General features: G+C 53.0%; 1 protein-coding gene across 1 annotated transcript in view; it reads right to left on the bottom strand.

The window, feature by feature from the left end:
* Nucleotides 1-336: 336 nt before the first annotated feature.
* The window catches only part of LOC140208626 (NACHT, LRR and PYD domains-containing protein 3-like), a 51,998-nt gene continuing 29,925 nt past the window's right edge, over nucleotides 337-22,409 (bottom strand). The window contains exons 7-12 of the mRNA XM_072277446.1: nucleotides 7,040-8,777; nucleotides 5,700-5,786; nucleotides 5,374-5,544; nucleotides 5,048-5,218; nucleotides 4,725-4,892; nucleotides 337-4,560 (exon numbers count right to left, since the gene is read on the bottom strand). Coding sequence (XP_072133547.1) covers nucleotides 4,458-4,560; nucleotides 4,725-4,892; nucleotides 5,048-5,218; nucleotides 5,374-5,544; nucleotides 5,700-5,786; nucleotides 7,040-8,777 — 2,438 coding nt within the window. The 3' untranslated portion in view covers nucleotides 337-4,457. The remainder of the gene's footprint in view (nucleotides 4,561-4,724; nucleotides 4,893-5,047; nucleotides 5,219-5,373; nucleotides 5,545-5,699; nucleotides 5,787-7,039; nucleotides 8,778-22,409) is intronic.

The following is a 22,409-nucleotide window of genomic DNA, read 5'->3' as shown; positions in this document are numbered from 1 at the left end:
CTCTCTCTCTCCAAGAGTACTCAACTCAATAACACGAACTGAACTGACTTCATTTACCTATCATCGTAAAACTGTATCCATCACCTCCTAAGCTTGAAGAAGCTTGGCTTTTTTATATTTCCACACTTATATATGCATGAACTTTGCTAACCTGATTGATGTATCTGATTTTATAGTACTGTATTGCATAGTTGCTGATAAAATAGCTTTAGTTAACAGCAATACCAGACTCCAGGTGTTTTCCATTTCTACTGGTTCTTTAACCCGTTATGGAGAACGTAACAGAGTGTACTGTCCCTTTACATTTGACCTACCGAGGTGCCAAGGAGATGGTCCAGAGAAGGTTCACAAGGAGGATTCCAGGAAAGAAAGGGTTATCATATAACGAACGTCTAATGGCTTTGGGTCTGTACTCGCTGGAATTCAAAAGGATGAAGGGGGGTCTCATTGAAACCATTCAAATGTTGAAAGGCCTAGACAGAGTAAATGTGGAAAGGATGTTTCCCATGGTGGGAGAGACGAGGACAAAAGGGCACAGACTCAAGATAGAGGGGCGCTCTTTCAAAGCAGAGAAGCGGAGAATTTTCTTCAGACAAAGGGTGGTGATTTTGTGGAATTTGTTGCCACGTGCAGCTCTGGAGGCCAGGTCGTTGGGTGTATTTAAGGCAGAGTTTGATAGTTTCTTGATTGGACATGGCATCAAAGGTTACGGGGCGAAGGCTGGGGACTGGGGTTGAGGAGGAGAAAAAAAGGATTAGCCATAATTGAATGGTGGAGCAGACTCGATGGGCCGGGTGGCCGAATTCTGCGCCTCTGTCTTATGGTCGTATGGTCTTATGATCATCTCTGCTCAAATCTCTCTGTGTTATCTCAGGTCCTGTTGAATTTATTGACAAGAGCACAATACGGGAAGGTACAGGCACAGAGAAGCACTGACTTGCAGCAGAATCACAGGCAAGTACATTCAGATAACACACAGAACATCAATTATACAATTATGTGTCATTGTCCACATATAACTATTCATTTTGTATCATTAAAAAGTTATAAGTATACATTTTATGTCACGATCAATATATAACTATACATTTTGTATTATTAACGATGTATAAATATACATTTTGTGTCAATAACAGACTGGGAAATGTTGAATTTGGTCCCTCAGCCAAATAGTTGACACTGTTTGGGAATAACTGGGCTCCAAGCACCGGTCCCTACAACATCCTGCAGGCCTAAGAGGGGTCTGATTATTCCTTCTCTTTAAATACACAGACAGCTGGAAGAAGGAGCAGGTCACAGGAGATGGGATGGTACAGGGGGAGATTATCTCAATGACTGACACTATGCGCGTGTGATGTGAAGGTGTGGAGGGATTCTCACTCTGTGTCTGATGCAAGAATTTTGTAATAGGACGGCTGGGAGTGAGATTTTCTCCAGGTCTGACCCTGGGAGTGTATCGCGGGATGGTGTGCAGGGAATTCTCTGTCTCTCATCCTGTGATTGGGACTCTGTGATGGGACGGAGTGGAGGGAGCTTCATTCTGTGTCTGATCCCGGGACTGTGTGATGGGACGGTATGGAGGGAGCCTCACTCTGTCTGACCCGGGGAGTGTGTTATAGCAGCGGTCCCCAACCTTTTTTGTACTGTGGACCGGTTTCATATTGACAATATTCTTGCGGACCGGCCGACTCGGGGTGGAGGGCATGGGTAGGGTTGCCAACGGACAAGAGTAGCAGACAAATACGTTGGGTTTACCCCGATAAAGACTGCAATGACCATGAAGCATTGCGCGTGCACCAATGCGCATGCGTCAGCTGTGTATGCGTGCGCGTGCCGATCATTTTTCTACAAATCGTTTTTGTCGATTTTGTTCGGGGGCGGGGGGGGGGATAGAGTTAATCACGACCGGAATATCGGTGATAGGTGGCTAATACACTCAATTTCGTTTCTAAAAGGGTTTATCTAACAAATTTAATATTAAACTCATACCACATATTTTCCTCGCATGAATACAGTGATAAGTCAATTATCAGGTGAGGATAGGGGAGCATGAAGTAAGTATTGAACGAACTTCCAGTAGAAGTGGTAGAGGCAGGTTCGATATTATCATTTAAAGTTAAATCGGATAGGAATATGGACAGGAAAGGAATGGAGGGTTATGGGCTGAGTGCAGGTCGGTGGGACTTGGTGAGAGTAGCGTTCGGCACGGACTTGAAGGGCAGAGATGGCCTGTTTCCGTGATGTAATTGTTATATGCTTATATAAGTCAATAGCATCATCACATTTTAAGTAACGTTTGGATATTGAAAACTCAGCGCATATTTTCCCCGTATGAACATATAAAATCATTGCAACACACCAATATCGCTGAATCAGTGGGAGTCCTGGGCTCAAGACGGTCCTATCGAGGGGTGATAGGAGACAGCCATACTCGAACGGGGTTCCTTACGTCCAGTCTATTCCACAATTTAGTTTTCATTGCATTCATCGCAGAGATATGTTGGAAATGGAAGCATCGTTTTCAGTGCTTTCATGGTTACCTCAGGATATTCAGCCTTGACTTTGATCCAAATACCAGCAGAGATATTATGTCAAACATACTTTGCAGCCCGCCGTCATTTGGAAGCTCGAGGAGTTGATCTCCTTCCCGCGCTGACATGGATGACGCGAGAGTAATAACCTCATGTGCGTTCAAGCTAAACAGTGACCGTGACAGGGAATGAGGAAAGGTACAGCTGACTCCTATCGCCAAATCATATCGTTTCCTCGCGGGCCGGTAGCGCATGATCTGCGGACCGGTACCGGTCCGCGGTCCGGTGGTTGGGGACCCATGTGTCATAGGACGGTGCGAAGGGAGCTTCACACAGTCTCTGATCTGGGGAGTGTGTGATGGCACGGTGTGGAGGGAGATTCATTTGTCTGATCCAGGGATTCTGTAATGGGATGGTGTGGAGGGAGCTGAACTCTGCGTCTGAGCCGGCGTGTCGGTGATGAGAAGGTTCTGAGGAAGCTACATTCTGTTTCTGATCCACAGCATGTATAATAAATTGGGCTGGAGGGAGATTCACTCTGCGTCCAACACCTGTAGTGTTTACTGGGAAGATGACGAGGGAGCATTATCCTCTGTCTGCTCCGGGAAGTGTGAGGTAGGGCGGCACGGATGGAGATTCTCTCAATATCTGACCCTAGGACTGTGTGAAAGGATGGTGCGGAGGGTAATTTTCTCAATATCTGACCCTGGGTCTGTGTGCAGTGATGGTGCGGAGGGAAATTCTCTCAGTATCTGACCCTGGGACTGTGTGAAATGGTGTGGAGGGAAATTCTCTCAATATCTGACGCTGGGACTGTGTGCAATGATGGTGTGGGGGAGATTCTCTCATTTTCTGACCATGGGAATGATGGGACATTGTGGAAGGAGTTTCACTCTGTGTCTGCCCCTGGGACTGAGTGAAGGGATGGTGCAGAGGGAGCTTGACTGTGTGTTTGACATTGGGAGTGTGTAATGGGACTGTGTTGAGCGAGCTTCACTGTGTTTCTGATCCCGGAAGTTTGTGATTGGACCGTGTGGAGGGACCTTCACTCTGTTTCTGGCCCCTCTAGTGTTGTAGAAGATTCACCCTGCGTCCGATCCGGGGAGTGTGAGGTAAGGTGAGGTGTTCTCAGTGTCTGGCCCTGGGAGTGTGTGATGGGATGGTGTGCAGGTACCTTCACTCTGTGTCTGATCCGGGGAGTGTGTGAAGGGACTGCATCGAGGGAGCTTCGTTCTGTTTCTAACCTGGGAGTGATATATCTCACACTACAGAGACGTTTTTTTTCCTGTGTCTGACCCCAGGAATGTGTGATGGGACGGTGCAGAGGGAGCTTCTCTCAGTGCCTGACCCCGGGGTGTTTGATGGGATGGTGTGGTGGTAGCTGCTCTCAGTTTCTGACCGGGAGACTATTTGATGGGTTCGTGTCGAGGAAGTTTCTCTCAGTTTCTGAGCGGTTTGTGGGAGCGAGATGGTGGCGGAGGGAGCTGAAGTGTGTTTCTGTCCCCGGGATTGTGTAATGTGATGATGCAGATGGAACTTCACTCTGTGTTTTAACCCTGGGAACGTGCGATGGTATGTTGCAGAGGAAGCTTCACTCTGATTCTGACCACAGGAATGTTTGATGGCTCTTTGTGGAGAGTGTTTGGATCTGTGTCTGACCAAAGGGGTGATTGATGGGAGACACGGAGGGAGCTTCACCCTGTGTCTGATCCGGGGAGTGTGTGATGGACGGTGCGATGTGAGATTCTCTCGCTGTGACTATGTGATGTAACAGTGTGGAGGGAGAGTTACTCTGCGTCTGACACAGGAGTTTTGTCATGGTACGGCCCGGAGTAAGCTTTTCCCAATGTCTGATACTCGATCCACTTCCGTTAGAACGGTTGGGAATTAAACCCGGCGCGCGGCCATTAAAGAGGACGGGGATGTTCACACATTCAGCCGTTCACAGATCACTCTCAGTCCGGTTCTGGGTTCCTGCAGAGATCTCAGTTCCTTCCTTCCGGTCTCACTGAACTGATTCACCGTCAGACTGAAACAGATGGGAGAATAAAGATGAAATAAACAGATTACACAACAGTGTCAGTAACAGGGGACTGGGGTTAATGTTTCAACAACACTGACATACAAATATCACCAGAAAATCGGCGGATCCGCTGATATTTTATTACATTTAACATTAACACAAATACTCACCTGATCCACTCCAGACTCGGGAGGGTTAGTATGAGGAGGCGGAGAGCGGGGACAGATCGGTCTGTCAGCGAATTTAATGCCAGGCTCAGCTTCGTCAGTGATGGGCTTGTGCTGAGAGCGGAGACGAGATCCTCGGCACCAGAATCCGTTAGACCGACACCATCCAGCCTGGAGATGAGAGAGAGTGAAGGTGAAGGACACAGAGAGACAGGAGACGGTACAAATCCCCAGTGTTTATCAGTAACACAACTACTGATCACATTAATGTTCAGTATCAGACACCCAGTGACTGTAAACACAATCTCCCACAGTCTGGTACTTACCCCAGTTTCTGTATTTTACACTCCGGGTTCCTCAGAGCCGCAGACACCAGTTTCACTCCTGAATCTCCCAGTTCATTACCATTCAGGTTCAGCTCCATCAGTGATGGGTTTGTACTGAGAGCGGATGCGAGATCCTCGGCACCAGAATCTGTGAGACCGACCTTCTCCAACCTGGAGATGAGAGAGAGTGAGGGTGAAGGACACAGAGAGACAGGAGACGATACAAATCCCCAGTGTTTATCAGTAGCGCATTTACTGATCATAGTAATGTTCAGTGTCAGACACTCAGTGACTGTAAACACAATCTCCCACAGTCTGGTACCTACCACAGTGTCTGTATTTTACACTCCGGATTCCTCAGAGCCGCAGACACCAGTTTCACTCCTGAATCTCCCAGTTCATTACCACTCAGGTCCAGCTCCATCAGTGATGGGTTCGTATTGAGAGCGGAGGCGAGATCCTCGGCACCAGAATCTGTGAGACCGACACCGATCAGCCTGGAGATGAAAGAGAGTGAGGGTGAATGACACACAGAGACAGGACACGGTACAAATCCCCAGTGTTTATCAGTAACACAATTTCTGATCACATTAATGTTCAGTGTCAGACACCCAGTGACTGTAAATGCAATCTCCCACAGTCTGGTACTTACCACAGTTTCTGTATTTTACACTCCGGGTTCCTCAGAGCCGCAGACACCAGTTTCACTCCTGAATCTCCCAGTTCATTCATTCCAAGTCTAAACACAAACAGACAAATTGATGAACAAAGTGATTCAAACTGTGGGTCTGAGGGAATTTCTCTCACTCAGATATTTCAGGAAACATTAAACCCTTCAGTAAATCACTGATCGGAGTTCCCATCACTGTCAATGTCCCTCACTGCCCAATTCCAGGGTATTCACCGAATGTCAGTAATTTAGTCTGTCGGTGTGACCCTGTAAACTCCACATATTCTGTCTCATTCCTCGATGGTTAGAAAAGTGTTACTGACGTGAGAGGGGCGGCAAGGGCAGGGTTAAGGATGGGAGAAAGAGATGGGGAAGAGAGATCCTACAGGAGGAAGGGGGATGGGGATACGAGTTCCCACAGGAGGAAGGGGGGTGGGGAACAGAGATCCCACAGGAAGAAGGGGGATGGGGAAGAGAGATCCCACTGGAGTAAGGGGGATTGGGAAGAGAGATCTCGGAGGATGAGAGCCGATGGGGACGAGGGAACACACAGGAGGAGTGGGATGGGGAAGAGAGATCCCACAACAGGAAGGGGGATGGGTAAGAGATCCCACCGGAGGAAGGGAGATTGGGATGAGTAACCCCATAAACGGGACGGGATTGAGGAAATGTGAACCCACAGGAGGGAGGGGGATGGGGAAGAGATATCCATAAGGCGGAACTGAGGTCCACAATCGGGAGAGGAGATGTGTCCATGGGTTCTGGGTATCTGGTAGTGAGCACAGTCACACAGGTCGATGATGGTTATAATCACACACCGGCAAGGGCAGGGAGGACTATCTCAAAATGGTATTTCTTTCCTTCTCACTGGGACAGTCTGCTGACGGTCTCTTGTCCCTCACCGGGAAGGGAGTGTGAATCTCTGACCCACCTACTGCAGTCAGTGTCGGTCTGGGTGTTGGTAACAGTGAGAAGGAACATTGTCAATGGACATGTCACAGGCAGCGAGAAACACGGCCATTCCTGTGATTTACTACCATTAAACCAATGGCCGTTGTTCACTGATCTGATGAAGTCTCCAACATCCCTTCACAAGGAACCACAGAACCCTCCCGTACTTGGGGATTTACTGACTGATCCTGTGGGTATTTGACACAGTTCTTTACTATGTGATTTACTACAGTTTTAGCCAAATTACTTTGCAACTCACCGATCGGCTGGATTTACTATCTGATTTACGACAGTGGAACACAAATCCCTTTACATTGAAACAACACAACTGGACAGTTTCACAGTTCAGAGTGAGAGATAAATCAAGTTACCTCAACTCCTGGCACTTGTGCAGCCCGGGTCCCAGCCGCTGGATTCCTTCACACCGAATGTGGCAGTTATCCAAGTCGAGGTGTTTTATTGTATCACAGAGTCCGATGACATGAGACAGGACCGCGCAGTCAATCGGGGTCAGTGTCATTCCACTGAATGAAAGTGTTTCCACAGATCCCAGTGCGGCCTGAGCCAGTCCACGATTCTGAGACTCAAACAGGTAGTGCAATGTGTTCAGGAGGCTCCTTTTACCAGCTTCACTCCTCGTGTTTCCACTCTGACGTTTAACCTCCTCCTTCACCCAGTCAATCACCCGGCAGGTTGTTTGATGAGGAAATGGACCCAGAAACTCCTCCAGGCCCCGAGCTGTCATTGGGTTGGAGAGACCAGCAACAAAACGGAGAAATACCTCAAATCGCCCATCTGTCGTGTTTTGGGCTTCAGTGAGGAATTTCAGGATATCCCCGGGATGTGGATTCAGGAATTGTGAGACAGCAGCTACAAACTCCTGGATGGTGAGGTGTGGGAATGTGTACACCACGCACCGGGCAGAATCCTCTCTCTCCAAAAGCTCCATCAGGAACCCGGACAGGAACTGGGAAGGCTGCAGATTGTATTTGATCAAATCTCCATCTGTAAATACAATCTTCTTCTCAGCCACTCCTCTGAAGGCCATCTGACCAACCCTGAGTAACACATCACCGGGGTTCTCAATCTCACGGCCGTGGTTTTTCAGGATGTTGTAAATATAGTAGCAATATAGTTGGGTGATGGTCTTGGGAACTCGCTGCGGGTCCCTGACTCTTTGTGTGAAGAAGGGGCCCAGTGCCAGAGCGAGGATCCAGCAGTAGGAGGGGTTGAAGCTCATGGTGTAGAGGATCTCGTTCTCCTTCACGTGTTTGAAAACAGCTTCTGCCACTGTCTGATCTTCAAAATGCCTGATGAAATACTCCTTCCGCTCCTTCCCAACAAATCCCAGGATTTCAGCCCAGACACTAATCTTCGCCTTTTCCAATAAATGTAAAGCGGTGGGGCGGGAGGTTACCAACACTGAACATCCTGGGAGCAGCTTGCCCTGGATTAAACTGTACACAATGTCAGACACTTTACACCACCACTCGGGATCTGGGCACTGGTGCTTGGGTTCTGTATCTCTCCGACTGTCAGCAAAGTCGATTCTGTGTTTGAATTCATCCAAACCATCCAATATAAACAGCAATCCCTCTGGGTTCTTCCAGACATCTCTCAAGGATTTCCCAAAGTAAGGATACTGATCCAGAATCATTTCCCTCAGGTTTATTCTGCAGTTAATGGAGTTTAAGTCTCGGAATTTGAAACTGAATACAAACTGGAACTGTTGGTATATTTTCCCCGTGGCCCAGTCATAAACAATCTTTTGTACCATTGTTGTTTTACCAATCCCCGCGACTCCGGCCACTGCTGCCGACCTCCCGGATTTGGATTTACTCGGGGAAAAGCTGCTCTGGAACAACTGATCAGTCCGGATTTTTTCCAGCTCTCTGCGGAGATGTTTCTCTCTCCACTCCTCGTGGTCTCTGCCTCTTGCCAGCAGCTCATGTTCCACCAGTCTCCCATCTCGAACAGTAGAAATGACCGTGAGCTCAGCGTATCGATCAACCAGCTGGAAAACCTTCACCTTCTCCCTCATCAGGATCGTGTTCACTCTCAGTGTTTCAGTTTGTGCCCGCAGAGTCTCCTTGTGTTTCTGTTGAACATCTTCCATGGGAACAGACAGTGAACAAACTGTTAGATGCCTCAACTCAGAACTCAGTATTTAAATACACAAGAGTTAGCTCAAAGCTATTGCATTAATTGGGGTCTCACAGTGTGTCAGGAACCTTTTGGGGCCTGTGGGGTCTCACAGTGTGTCAGGTCCCTCTCAGGGGTGTGTGGGGTCTCACAGTGTGTCAGGTCCCTCTCAGGGGTGTGTGGGGTCTGACAGTGTGTCAGGACACTGTTAGGGGTGTGTGGGGTTGCACAGTGTATCAAGAGCCTGTCAGGGGTGTGTGGGGTCTCAGAGTGTGTCAGGAGCCTCTCAGGGTTGTTTGAGGGATCATAGTGTGTCAGGACCCACAATGTGTCAGTGTTTCACCGTGCGTCGGGACACTATCAGGGGTGTGTGCGGTCTCACAGTGTGTCAGGACCCTGTCAGGGGTGTGTGGGGTCTCACAGTCTGTCAGGACGCTGTCACGGGCTTCTGGGGTTTTGCAGTGTGTCAGGACCCTGTTACTGGTTTGCGGGGTTTCACAGTGTGTCAGGACCCTTTTCCGGGGGTGGGAGGTCTCAGAGTGTGTCAGGACCCTGCCAGGGTTGTGTGGGGTCTCACAGTGTGTCAGGTCCCTGTCAGGGGTGTGTGGGGTCTCACAGTGTGTCAGGTCCCTGTCAGGGGTGTGTGGGGTCTCACAGTGTTTCTGAACCCTGTCACGGGTGTGTGGGGTCTCACAGTGTGTCAGGTCCCTGTCAGGGGTGTGTGGGGTTTCACTGTGTGTCAGGTCCCTGTCAGGGGTGTGTGGGGTCTCACAGTGTTTCTGAACCCTGTCACGGGTGTGTGGGGTCTCACAGTGTGTCAGGTCCCTGTCAGGGGTGTGTGGGGTTTCACTGTGTGTCAGGGCACTGTGAGTGGTTTGTGCGGTTTCAGTGTGTCAGGATCTTGTGGTGGTTGTGGGGGGTCTCACAGTGTGTAAGGATGCTGTTATGGGGGATCTAACAGTGAGTCAGAACCCTCTCAGGTGTGTATGGGATCGCAATGTGTGTCAGGACCCTGTCAGGGCTGTGTGGCGTCTCACAGTGCGTCAGGTCACTGTCAGGGGTGTGTTGGATCTCACAGTGTGTCAGGACCATTTTGGGGTGTGTCGGGTCTCACAGTGCGTCAGGAGCCCTTTCAGGTGTGTGTGGGGTCTCACAGTGTGTCAGGTCCCTGTCAGGAGTGTGTGGGGTCTCACAGTGTGACAGGACACTGTCTGTCAGTTGTGTGTGGGGTCTCACAGCGTGTTTGAACCATACCAGGGGTGTGTGGGTTCTCACAGTCTGTCAGGACGCTGTCACGGGTTTGTGGGGTTTCACTGTGTGTCAGGACCCAGTGATTTGTTTGGGGGTCTCACAGTGTGTTGGGACCCTATTCTGGGGGTGGGGGGGAATCTCACAGTGTGTCAGGATCCTTTTGGGGTGTGTGGGGTCTCACAGTGCTTCTGAACCCTGTCAGGGGTGTGTGGGGTCTTACAGTGTGTCAGGACCCTACCTAGGTTGTGTGAGGTCTCACAGTTTGTCTGGACACTGTCGGGGAGGGTGGGGCGGTCTCACAGTGTATCATGACTGTCTCAGATGTGTGTGGGATCTCAATGTGTGTCCGGACCCTGTCATGCGTGTGGCGTCTCACAGTGCATCAGGATCTTGTTAGGGGTGTCTGGGGTCTCACAGTGTGTCATCACCCTCTCGGGGGTGTGTTAGGACTCACAGTGTGCCAGGACCCTGTCAGGGTTATGTGGGGTTTCACAGTGTGTCAGGACACTGTGAGTGGTTTGTGGGGTCTCATACTGTGTCAGAACCCTCTCAGATGTGTGTGGGATCGCAATGTGTGTCAGGACCCTGTCAGGGGTGTGTGGCATCTCACAGTCTGTCAGGACGCTATCCAGGGTGTGTGTGGTCTCACAGTCTGTCAGGACCCTGTCAGGTGAGTGTGGAGTCTCACAGTGCGTCAGGTCTCTGTCAGGGGTGTGTGTGGTCTCACAGTGTGTCAGGAACGTGTCAATAGTGTGTGGGGTCTCACAGTGTGTCAGGACTCTGTTAGGGGTGTGTGGGGTCTCACAGTGTGTCAGGACCCTGTCTGTCAGTTGTGTGTGTGGTCTTACAGTGTGTCAGGTCCCTGTCAGTGGTGTGTGGGGTGTCACAGTGTGTCAGGACCTTTTCAGGTGTGTGTGGGGTCTCACAGAGTGTCAGGACCGTGTGAATAGTGTGTGGGATATCAATGTGTGTCAGGACGTTGTTAGGGGTGTGTGGCGTCTCACAATGTGTCAGGACGTTGTTAGGGGTGTGTGGCGTCTCACAATGTGTCAGGACCCTGTCAGAGTGTGTAGGGTCTCACACTGTGTCAGGACCCTGTCGGGTTGTGTGAGGTCTCACACTGTGTCAGGGCCCTCTCAGGCGTGTGTGGCATCTCACAGCGTTTCCTGAGCCTGTCAGGGGTGTGTGCGGTCTCACAGTGTGACAGGACCCTGTCATGGGGGTGTGGGGTCTTACAGTTTGACCGGACAGTGCCAGGGGTGTGTGGGGTTTCACAGTATGTCAGGACCCTGTCAGGGGTGTGTGGGGTCTCACAGTGTGTCAGGACCCTGCCAGGGGTGTGTGGGGTCTCACAGTGTGTCAGGATCCTGTCAGGGGTGTGTGGGGTCGCACAGTGTGTCAGGACCCTGCCAGGGGTGTGTGCAGTGTCTCACAGTGTGTCAGGTCCTTGTCAGAGGTGTGTGGGGTCTCAGTGTGTCAGGACCCTGCCAGGGTTGTGTGGTGTTTCACAGTGTGTCAGAACACTCTGAGTGGTGTGTGGGGTCTCACAGTGTGCCAGAACCCTCTCAGATGTGTGTGGGATCGCACTGTGTGTCAGCACCCTGTCAGGTGTGTGTGGGGTCTCACAGTGTGTCTGGACTGTGTCAATAGTGTCTGGGGTCTCACAGTGTGTCAGGACCCTGTCGGGAGTGTGTGGGGTCTCACAGTGCGTCATCACCCTCTCGGGTGTGTGTGAGGTATCACAGTTTGTCAGGACCCTGTCAGGGGTGTGTGGGGTCTCACAGTGTGTCAGATAACTGTCAGGGGTGTGTGGGGTCTCACAGTGTGTCAGATAACTGTCAGGGGTGTGTGGGGTCTCACAGTGTGTCAGGAGCCTCTCAGATGTGTGTGGGATCTCAATCTGTGTCAGGACCCTCTCACGTGTGTGTGGCATCTCACAATGTGTCAGGTTGCTGTCAGGGGTGTGTGGGGTCTCGTAGTGTGTCAGGAATTTGTCAGGGGTGTGTGGTGTCTCACAGTTTGCCAGGTCCCTGCCAGGAGTGTGTGGGGTCTCACAGGGTGTCAGGGCCCTGTCAGTGGTGTGTGGGGTCTCACACTGTGACAGGCCCCTGGCAGGGTTGTGTGGGGTTTCACTGTGTGTCTGGATACTGTGCGTGGTTCGTGGGGTTTCACAGTGTGTCAGGATCTGGTTGTGGGTGTGGGTGGTCTCACAGTGGGTCAGGACGCTGTTGCGGGGGGTCTCACAGTGTGTCAGAACCCTCTCAGATGTATGTGGGATCGCAATGTGTGTCTGGACCCTGTCAGGGGTGTGTGGCGTTTCATAGTGCGTCAGGTCGCTGCCAGGGGTGTGTGGTGTCTCACAGTGTGTCAGGTCCCTGTCGGGTGTGTGGGGTCTCACAGTGTGTCAGGAACCTGTGAGGGGTGTGTGCGGTCTCACAGTGTGTCAGGACCCTATCCAGGGTGTGTGGGGTCTCACAGTGTGTCAGGACCCTGTCAGGGGTGTGTGGGGTCTCACAGTATGTCAGGACCCTGTCAGGGGTGTGTGGGGTCGCACAGTGTGTCAGGACCCTGCCAGGGGTGTGTGCAGTGTCTCACAGTGTGTCAGGTCCTTGTCAGAGGTGTGTGGGGTCTCAGTGTGTCAGGACCCTGCCAGGGTTGTGTGGTGTTTCACAGTGTGTCAGAACACTCTGAGTGGTGTGTGGGGTCTCACAGTGTGCCAGAACCCTCTCAGATGTGTGTGGGATCGCACTGTGTGTCAGCACCCTGTCAGGTGTGTGTGGGGTCTCACAGTGTGTCTGGACTGTGTCAATAGTGTCTGGGGTCTCACAGTGTGTCAGGACCCTGTCGGGAGTGTGTGGGGTCTCACAGTGCGTCATCACCCTCTCGGGTGTGTGTGGGGTCTCACAGTGTGTCTGGACTGTGTCAATAGTGTGTGAGGTATCACAGTTTGTCAGGACCCTGTCAGGGGTGTGTGGGGTCTCACAGTGTGTCAGATAACTGTCAGGGGTGTGTGGGGTCTCACAGTGTGTCAGGAGCCTCTCAGATGTGTGTGGGATCTCAATCTGTGTCAGGACCCTCTCACGTGTGTGTGGCATCTCACAATGTGTCAGGTTGCTGTCAGGGGTGTGTGGGGTCTCGTAGTGTGTCAGGAATTTGTCAGGGGTGTGTGGTGTCTCACAGTTTGCCAGGTCCCTGCCAGGAGTGTGTGGGGTCTCACAGGGTGTCAGGGCCCTGTCAGTGGTGTGTGGGGTCTCACACTGTGACAGGCCCCTGGCAGGGTTGTGTGGGGTTTCACTGTGTGTCTGGATACTGTGCGTGGTTCGTGGGGTTTCACAGTGTGTCAGGATCTGGTTGTGGGTGTGGGTGGTCTCACAGTGGGTCAGGACGCTGTTGCGGGGGGTCTCACAGTGTGTCAGAACCCTCTCAGATGTATGTGGGATCGCAATGTGTGTCTGGACCCTGTCAGGGGTGTGTGGCGTTTCATAGTGCGTCAGGTCGCTGCCAGGGGTGTGTGGTGTCTCACAGTGTGTCAGGTCCCTGTCGGGTGTGTGGGGTCTCACAGTGTGTCAGGAACCTGTGAGGGGTGTGTGCGGTCTCACAGTGTGTCAGGACCCTATCCAGGGTGTGTGGGGTCTCACAGTGTGTCAGGACCCTGTCAGGGGTGTGTGGGGTCTCACAGTATGTCAGGACCCTGTCAGGGGTGTGTGGGGTCTTACAGTGGGGTCCTGTGAGGGGTGTGTGGGGTATCACAGAGTGTCATCAGTGTGAAAGTAAGCGTGCAAGTACAGCAGGCAGTGAAGAAAGCTAATGGCATGCTGGCCTTCATAACAAGGGGAATTGAGTATTAGAGCAAAGAAGTCCTTCTGCAGTTGTACAGGGCCCTGGTGAGACCACACCTGGAGTACTGTGTGCAGTTTTGGTCTCCAAATTTGAGGAAGGACATTCTTGCTATTGAGGGAGTGCAGCGTAGGTTCACAAGGTTAATTCCCGGGATGGCGGGACTGTCATATGTCGAAAGATTGGAGCGACTGGGCCTGTATACTCTGGAATTTAGAAGCCTGAGAGGGGATCTTATTGAAACATATAAGATTATTAAGGGATTGGACATGCTGGAGGCAGGAAACATGTTCCTGCTGATGGGTGAGTCCAGAACCAGAGGCCACAGTTTAAGAATAAGGGATAGGCCATTTAGAACGGAGTTGAGGAAAAACTTTTTCACCCAGAGAGTGGCGGATATATTGAATGCTCTGCACCGGAAGGCTGTGCAGGCAAAGTCTCTGGATGCTTTCAAGAAAGAGATGGATAGAGCTCTTAAAGATAGTGGAATCAAAGGTTACGTGATAAGGCAGGAACTGGATTCTGATTGTGGATGATCAGCCATGATCACAGTGAATGGTGGTTCAGGCTCGAAGGGTCGAATGGCCTACTCCTGCATCTAATGTCTCTTGTCTATTTTCTATAGGACCCTGTCCGGGGTATGTGGGGTCTCACAGTTTGTCAGGACCATTACAGGAGTGTGTGGGGTCTCACAGTGTGTCCGGACCCTGTCAGGGGTGTGTAGGGTCTCGCTGTGTATCAGCACCCTGTCCGGGGTATGTGGGGTCTCACAGTGTGTCCGGACCCTGTCAGGGGTGTGTGGGGTCTGACAATGTGTCAGGACCCTGTCAGGGGTGTGTAGGGTCTCATAGTGTGTCAGGTCCCCGTCAGGGGTGTGTGTGGTCTCACAGTGTGTCAGGACTGTGCCAGGGGTGTGTGGGGTCTCACAGTGTGTCAGGACCGTGCCAGGAATGTGTGGGGTCTCACAGTGCGTCATGTCCCTGTCAGGGATGTGTGGCGTCTCACAGTGCGTCAGGACCCTGTCAGGTGTGTGTGGCGTCCAAAATGTGTCAGGACCCTTTTGGGGCCTGTGGGGTCTCACAGTATGTTTGGACCCTCTCAGGGGTGTGTCGGATCTCATAGTCTGTCAGGACCCTATCCTGGGTGTGTGGTGTCTCACAATGTGTCAGGAACCTTTTGGGGTGTGTGGGGTCTCACAGTGTATCAGGACCCTGTCAGGTGTGTGTGGGGTCTTACAGTGTGTCAGGACTCTTTTGGGGCCTGTGGGGTCTCACAGTGTGTCAGAACCCTCTCAGGGGTGTGTCTATTCTCACAGTCTGTCAGGAACCTATCTAGGGTATGTGGGGTCTCACAGTGTATCAGGACCCTGCCAGGGTTGTTTGGGATCGCAATGTGTGTCAGGACCCTGTCAGGTGTGTGTGGCGTCCACCGTGGGTCAGGTCGCTGTCAGGGGTGTGTGGGATCGCAATGTGTGTCAGGACCCTGTCAGGTGTGTGTGCGGTCTCGTAGTGTGTCAGGACCCTATCCAGGGTGTGTGGGGTCTCACAGTGCGTCAGGACCCTGCTAGGGATGTGTGGGATCGCAATTTGTGTCAGGACTCTGCCAGGCGTGTGTGGGATCGCAATTTGTGTCAGGACCCTGTCAGGTGTGTGTGGCGTCCACAGTGGGTCAGGTCGCTGTCAGGGGTGTGTTAGGTCTCACGGTGTGTCTGGACCCTCTCAGGTGTGTGTGGGATCTTAATGCATGTCAGGACACCGTGAGTGGTTTGTGGGGTTTCACAGTGTGTCAGGATCTGGTCGTGGGTGTGTGGGGTCTCACTGTGTGTCAGAACACTCTCAGATGTGTGTGGGATCGCAATGTGTGCCAGGACGCTGTCAGGAGTGTGTGGCGTCTCACAGTACGTCACGTCCCTGTCAGGGGTGTGTGGGGTCTTACAGTGTGTCAGGACCCTGTCTGGTGTGTGTGGAGTCTCACACTGTGTCATAAACCTGTCAGGGGTGTGTGGGGTCTCACAGTGTGTCAGGACCCTGCCTGGGTTGTTTGGGGTCTCACAGTGTGTCAGGAACCTATCCAGAGTGTGTGGGGTCTCACAGTGTGTCAGGACCCTTTTGGGGTGTGTCGGGTCTCACAGTGTGTCAGGACCCTATCCAGGGTGTGTACGGTCTCACAGCGTGTCCCGACCCTGTCAGGGCTGTGCGGCGTCTCACACTGTGTCAGGTACCTGTCAAGGGTTTGTTTGGGTCTCACACTGTGTCAGGGTCCTGTTAGGGGTGTGTGGCGTCTCACAGTGTGTCAGGGTCCTGTTAGGGGTATGTGGGGTATCACAGTGTGTCAGTGTCCTGTTAGGGGTGTGTGGGGTATCACAGTGTGTCAGGGTCCTGTTAGGGGTGTGTGGGGTCTCAGTGTGTCAGGGTCCTGTTAGGGGTGTGTGAGGTATCACAGTGTGTCAGTGTCCTGTTAGGGGTGTGTGGGATCGCAATGTGTGTCAGGGTCCTGTTAGGGGTGTGTGGCGTCTCATAGTGTGTCAGTATCCTGTTACAGGTGTGTGGGATTGCAATGTGTGTCAGGACCCTGTCAGGGGTGTGTGGGGTCTCACAGTGTGTCAGGTCCCCGTCAGAGGTGTGTGGCGTCTGACAATGTGTCAGGGCTTTGTCAGGGGTGCGTGGGGTCTCACAGTGTGTCAGGTACCTGTCAAGGGTTTGTTTGGATCTCACACTGTGTCAGGTCCCTGTCAGGGGTGCGTGGGGTCTCACACTGTGTCAGGTCCCTGTCAGGGGTGTGCAGGGTCTCGCTGTGTGTCAGGTCCCCGTCAGAGGTGTGTGGGGTCTGACAATGTGTCAGGGCTTTGTCAGGGGTGCGTGGCGTCTCACAGCGTGTCAGGACCCTGTCAGTTGTCTGTGGCGTCTCACAGTGTGTCAGGTCGCTGTCAGGGGTGTGTGTGGTCTCACAGTGTGTCAGGACCCTGTCAGTGGTTTGTGGGGTCTCACAGTGTGTCAGGACCGTGCCAGGGGTGTGTGGGGTCTCACAGTGTATCAGGACCCTTTGATGTGTGTGTGGTGTCGTGTGGTGTGTCACGATACTGTCAGGGGTGTGTGTGGTCTCACAGTGTGTCAGGACCCTGTCAGTTGTGTGGGGGGTCTCACAGTGTGTCAGTGTCCTGTCAGGTGTGTGTGGGGCGTCACAGCTTGTCCTGACCCTGTCAGGGGAGTGTGGGGTCTCACAGTGTGTCAGGACCCTGTCACGGGTGTGTGGGGTCTCACAGTTTGTCAGGAACCTGTCGGGTGTGTTTGGGGTCTCACAGTGCGTCACGACACTGTCAGGGGTATGTCAGGTCTCACCGTGTGTCAAGATTCTTTCAAGGGTGTGGGGATCTCACAGAGTGCTTGGACCCTGTCAGGGGTGTGTGGGGTCTCACAGTGTGTTAGGACCCTGTCAGGGGTATGTGGGGTCTCACAGTGTGTCAGGATCCTGTCAGGAGTGTGTGGGGTCTCACAGTGTGTCAGGACCCTGTCAGGGGTGTGTGGGGTCTCACAGTGTGTCAGGACCCTGTCAGGGGTGTGTGGGGTCTCACAGTGTGTCAGGTCCCTGTCAGGGGTGTGTGGGGTCTCACAGTGTGTCAGGGTCCTGTCAGGGGTGTGTGGGGTCTCACAGTGTATCAGGGTCCTGTAAGGAGTGTGTGGGGTCTCACAGAGTGTCATCAGTGTGAAAGCAAGCATGCAAGTACAGCAGGCAGTGAAGAAAGCTAATGGCATGCTGGCCTTCATAACAAGGGGAGTTGAGTACAAGAGCAAAAAGGTCCTTCTGCAGTTGTACAGGGCCCTGGTGAGACCACACCTGGAGTACTGTGTGCAATTTTGGTCTCCAAATTTGAGGAAGGACATTCTTGCTATTGAGGGAGTGCAGCGTAGGTTCCCAAGGTTAATTCCCGGGATGGCGGGACTGTCATATGTCGAAAGATTGGAGCGACTGGGCTTGTATACTCTGGAATTTAGAAGCCTGAGAGGGGATCTTATTGAAACATATAAGATTATTAAGGGATTGAACATGCTGGAGGCAGGAAGCATGTTCCCGCTGATGGGTGAGTCCAGAACCAAAGGCCACAGTTTAAGAATAAAGGGTAGGCCATTTAGAACGGAGTTGAGGAAAAACTTTTTCACTCAGAGAGTGGTGGATATATTGAATGCTCTGCCCCAGAAGGCAGTGGAGGCCAAGTCTCTGGATGTTTTTTAGAAAGAGATGGATAGAGCTCTTAAAGATAGTGGAATCAAAGGTTACGTGATAAGGCAGGAACTGGATTCTGATTGTGGATGATCAGCCATGATCACAGTGAATGGCGGTTCAGGCTCGAAGGGTCGAATGGCCTACTCCTGCATCTAATGTCTCTTGTCTATTTTCTATAGGACCCTGTCCGGGGTATGTGGGGTCTCACAGTTTGTCAGGACCATGTCAGGAGTGTGTGGGGTCTCACAGTGTGTCCGGACCCTGTCAGGGGTGTGTAGGGTCTCGCTGTGTATCAGCACCCTGTCAGGGGTGTGTAGGGTCTCACAGTGTGTCAGGTCCCCGTCAGAGGTGTGTGGGGTCTGACAATGTGTCAGGGCCCTGTCAAGGGTGCGTGGGGTCGCACAGTGTGTCAGGACCGTGCCAGGGGTGTGTGGGGTCTCACAGTGTGTCCGGACTCTTTCATGTGTGTGTGGTGTCGCGTAGTGTGTCACGATCCTGTGAGGGGTGTGTGTGGTCTCACAGTGTGTCAGGACTGTGTCAGGGTTGTGTGGGGTCTCACAGTTTTCAGGAGCCTGTCAGGGGTGGGAGGGGTCTCACAGTGTGTCAGGAGCTGTGCCAGGGTGTGTGGGGTCTCACTGGTTGTCTGGACACTAATGTGTGTGGGATCACAATGTGTGTCAGGACCCTGTCAGGGTTATGTGGCGTCTCACAGTGCGTCATGTCCCTGTCAGGGGTGTGTGGCGTCTGACAGTGCGTCATGTCCCTTCTGGGGTGTGGGGGGTCTCACAGCGTTTCTGAACCCTGTCAGGGGTGTGTGTGGTCTCACAGTGTGTCAGGACCCTGTCAGGGTTATGTGGCGTCTGACAGTGCGTCATGTCCCTTCTGGGGTGTGTGGGGTCTCACAGCGTTTCTGAACCCTGTCAGGGGTGTGTGCGGTCTCACATGTGTCAGGACCTTTTTGGGGCCTGTGGGGTCTCACAGTGTGTCAGGACCCTTTTGGGGTGTGTGGTGTCTCACAGTGTGTCAGGACCCCTCTGGGGTGAGTGGGGTCCCACAGTGTTTCTGAACCCTGTCAGGCATGTGTGCCGTCTCACAATGTGTCAGGACCCTTTTGGGGCCTGTGGGGTCTCACAGTGTGTCAGGACCATGTCAGGAGTGTGTGGGGTCCCACAGTGTGTCCGGACACTGTGAGGGGTGCGTGGAATCTCACAGTGTGTCAGGTCCCCGTCAGAGGTGTGTGGGGTCTGACAATGTGTCGGGGCCCTGTCAGGGGTACGTGGGATCTCACAGAGTGTCAGGACCCTCTCAGGAGTGTGTTGGATCTCACAGTCTGTCAGGACCATATCCAGGGTGTGTGGGTCTCACAGTGTGTCAGGAACCTGTCTGTCAGTTGTGTGTGTGGTCTCACAATGTGTCAGGACCGTGCCAGGGATGTGTGGGGTCTCACAGTGCGTCACGTCCCTGTCAGGGATGTGTGGCGTCTCACAGTGCGTCACGTCCCTGTCAGGCATGTGTGCTGTCTCACAATGTGTCAGGACCCTTTTGGGGCCTGTGGGGTCTCACAGTATGTTTGGACCCTCTCAGGGGTGTGTCGGATCTCATAGTCTGTCAGGACCCTATCCTGGGTGTGTGGTGTCTCACAATGTGTCAGGAACCTTTTGGGGTGTGTGGGGTCTCACAGTGTGTCAGGACCCTGTCAGGGGTGTATGGGGTCTCATAGTGCGTCAGGACCCTGCCAGGGGTATGTGGGATCGCAGTGTGTGTCAGGACCCTGTCAGGTGTGTGTGGCGTCCACAGTGGGTCAGGACCCTGCCAGGGTTGTGTGGGGTTTCACAGTGTGTCAGGACACCGTGAGTGGTTTGTGGGGTTTCATTGTGTGTCAGAATCTGGTCGTGGGTGTGTGGGGTCTGACTGTGTGTCAGAACACTCTCAGATGTGTGTCGGATCGCATTGTGTGTCAGGACGCTGTCAGGAGTGTGTGGCGTCTCACAGTGTGTCAAGTCCCTGTCAGGTGTGTGTGGGGTCTTACAGTGTGTCAGGACCCTGTCTGGTGTGTGTGGAGTCTCACAGTGCGTCAGGTCCCTGTCAGGTGTCTGCGGGGTCCACAGTGTGTCAGGACCGTGTCAATAGTGTGTGGGGTCTCACACTGTGTCTGGACCCTGCCAGGTGTGTGTGGGGTCTCACAGTGTGTGAGGACCCTGTCGGGGGTGGGGGGGGCGGTCTCACAGTGTGTCAGGATCCTCCTAAGTGTGTGTGGGATCTCAATGTGTGTCAGGACCCTGTCAGTTGTGTGTAGCGTCTCACAGTGTGTCAGGTCGCCGTCAGGGTTGTTTGAGGTCTCACAGTGTGTCAGGACCCTGCCAGGGTTGTGTGGGATCGCAATGTGTATCAGGACCCTGTCAGGTGTGTGTGGCGTCCACCGTGGGTCAGGTCGCTGTCAGGGGTGTGTGGGGTCCGACAGTGTTTCTGAACCCTGTCAGGCATGTATGCCATCTCACAATGTGTCAGAACACATTTGGGGTATATGGGGTTTCACAGTGTGTCAGGACCGTGTCAATAGTGTGTGGGGTCTCACAGGGTGTCAGGACCCTGTTAGGGGTGTGTGGGGTCTCACAGTGTCTCTGGACCCTGTCAGGTGTGTGTGGCGTCTCACAGTGTGTCAGGACCCCTCATGTGTGAGTGGGTTCCCACAGTTTTTCTGAACCCTGTCAGGCATGTGTGCCATCTCACAATGTGTCAGGACCCTTTTGGGGCCTGTGGGGTCTCACAGTGTGTCAGGACCATGTCAGGAGTGTGTGGGATCCCACAGAGTGTCCGGACCCTGTCATGTGTGTGTAGGGTGTCGCTGTGTGTCAGGACCCTGTCAGGGGTGTGTGGCATCTCACAGTGTGTCAGGACCCCTCAGATGTGAGTGGGGTCCCACAGTGTTTCTGAACCCTGTCAGGCGTGTGTGCCGTCTCACAATGTGAAGGACCCTTTTGGGGCCTGTGGGGTCTCAGAGTGTGTCAGCACCCTGTCAGGGGTGTGTAGGGTCTCACAGTGTGTCAGGTCACCGTCAGAGGTGTCTGGGGTCTGACAGTGTGTCAGGGCCGTGTCAGGCGTGTGTGCCATCTCACAATGTGTCAGGACCCTTTTGGGGGGTGTGGGGTCTCACAGTGTGTCAGGACCATGTCAGGAGTGTGCGGGATCCCACAGTGTGTCCGGATCCTGTCAGGGGTGTGTAGGGTCTCGCTGTGTGTCAGCACCCTGTCACGGGTGTGTAGGGTCTCACAGTGTGTCAGGGCCCTGTCAGGGGTGTGTGGGGTCTGACAGTGTGTCAGGGCCCTGTCAGGGGTGTGTGCAGTCTCACAGTGTGTCAGGACCGTTCCATGGATGTGTGGGGTCTCACAGTTTGTCAGGACCCTTTCATGTGTGTGTGGTGTCGTGTGGTGTGTCACGATCCTATCAGGGGTGTGTGTGGTGTCACAGTGTGTCAGGACCCTGTCAGTGGTTTGTGGGGTCTCACAGTGTGACAGGTCCCTGTTAGGGGCCTGTGGGGTCTCACAGTGTGTCAGAACCCTGCCTGGGTTGTTTGGGGTCTCACAGTGTGTCAGGAACCTATCCAGAGTGTGTGGGGTCTCACAGTGCGTCAGGACCCTGCCAGGGGTATGTGGGATTGCAATATGTGTCAGGACCCTGTCAGGTGTGTGTGCGGTCTCGTAGTGTGTCAGGACCCTATCCAGGGTGTGTGGGGTCTCAGAGTGCGTCAGGACCCTGCTAGGGTTGTGTGGGATCGCAATTTGTGTCAGGACCCTGCCAGGCGTGTGTGGGATCGCAATGTGTGTCAGGACCCTGTCAGGTGTGTGTGGCGTCCACAGTGGGTCAGGTCGCTGTCAGGGGTGTGTTAGGTTTCACGGTGTGTCTGGACCCTCTCAGGTGTGTGTGGGATCTTAATGCATGTCAGGACACCGTGAGTGGTTTGTGGGGTTTCACAGTGTTTCAGGATCTGGTCGTGGGTGTGTGGGGTCTCACTGTGTGTCAGAACACTCTCAGATGTGTGTGGGATCGCAATGTGTGCCAGGACGCTGTCAGGAGTGTGTGGCGTCTCACAGTACGTCACGTCCCTGTCAGGGGTGTGTGGGGTCTTACAGTGTGTCAGGACCCTGTCTGGAGTGTGTGGAGTCTCACACTGTGTCATAAACCTGTCAGGGGTGTGTGGGGTCTCACAGTGTGTCAGGACCCTTTTGGGGTGTCTCGGGTCTCACAGTGTGTCAGGACCCTATCCAGGGTGTGTACGGTCTCACAGCGTGT

The sequence above is a fragment of the Mobula birostris genome, chromosome 13 (assembly GCF_030028105.1).
Source record: "Mobula birostris isolate sMobBir1 chromosome 13, sMobBir1.hap1, whole genome shotgun sequence".
NCBI lineage: Eukaryota > Metazoa > Chordata > Chondrichthyes > Myliobatiformes > Myliobatidae > Mobula > Mobula birostris.
The sequence above is the reverse complement of the archived record's forward strand: the minus strand, read 5'-3'. Positions and strand labels throughout refer to the sequence as shown.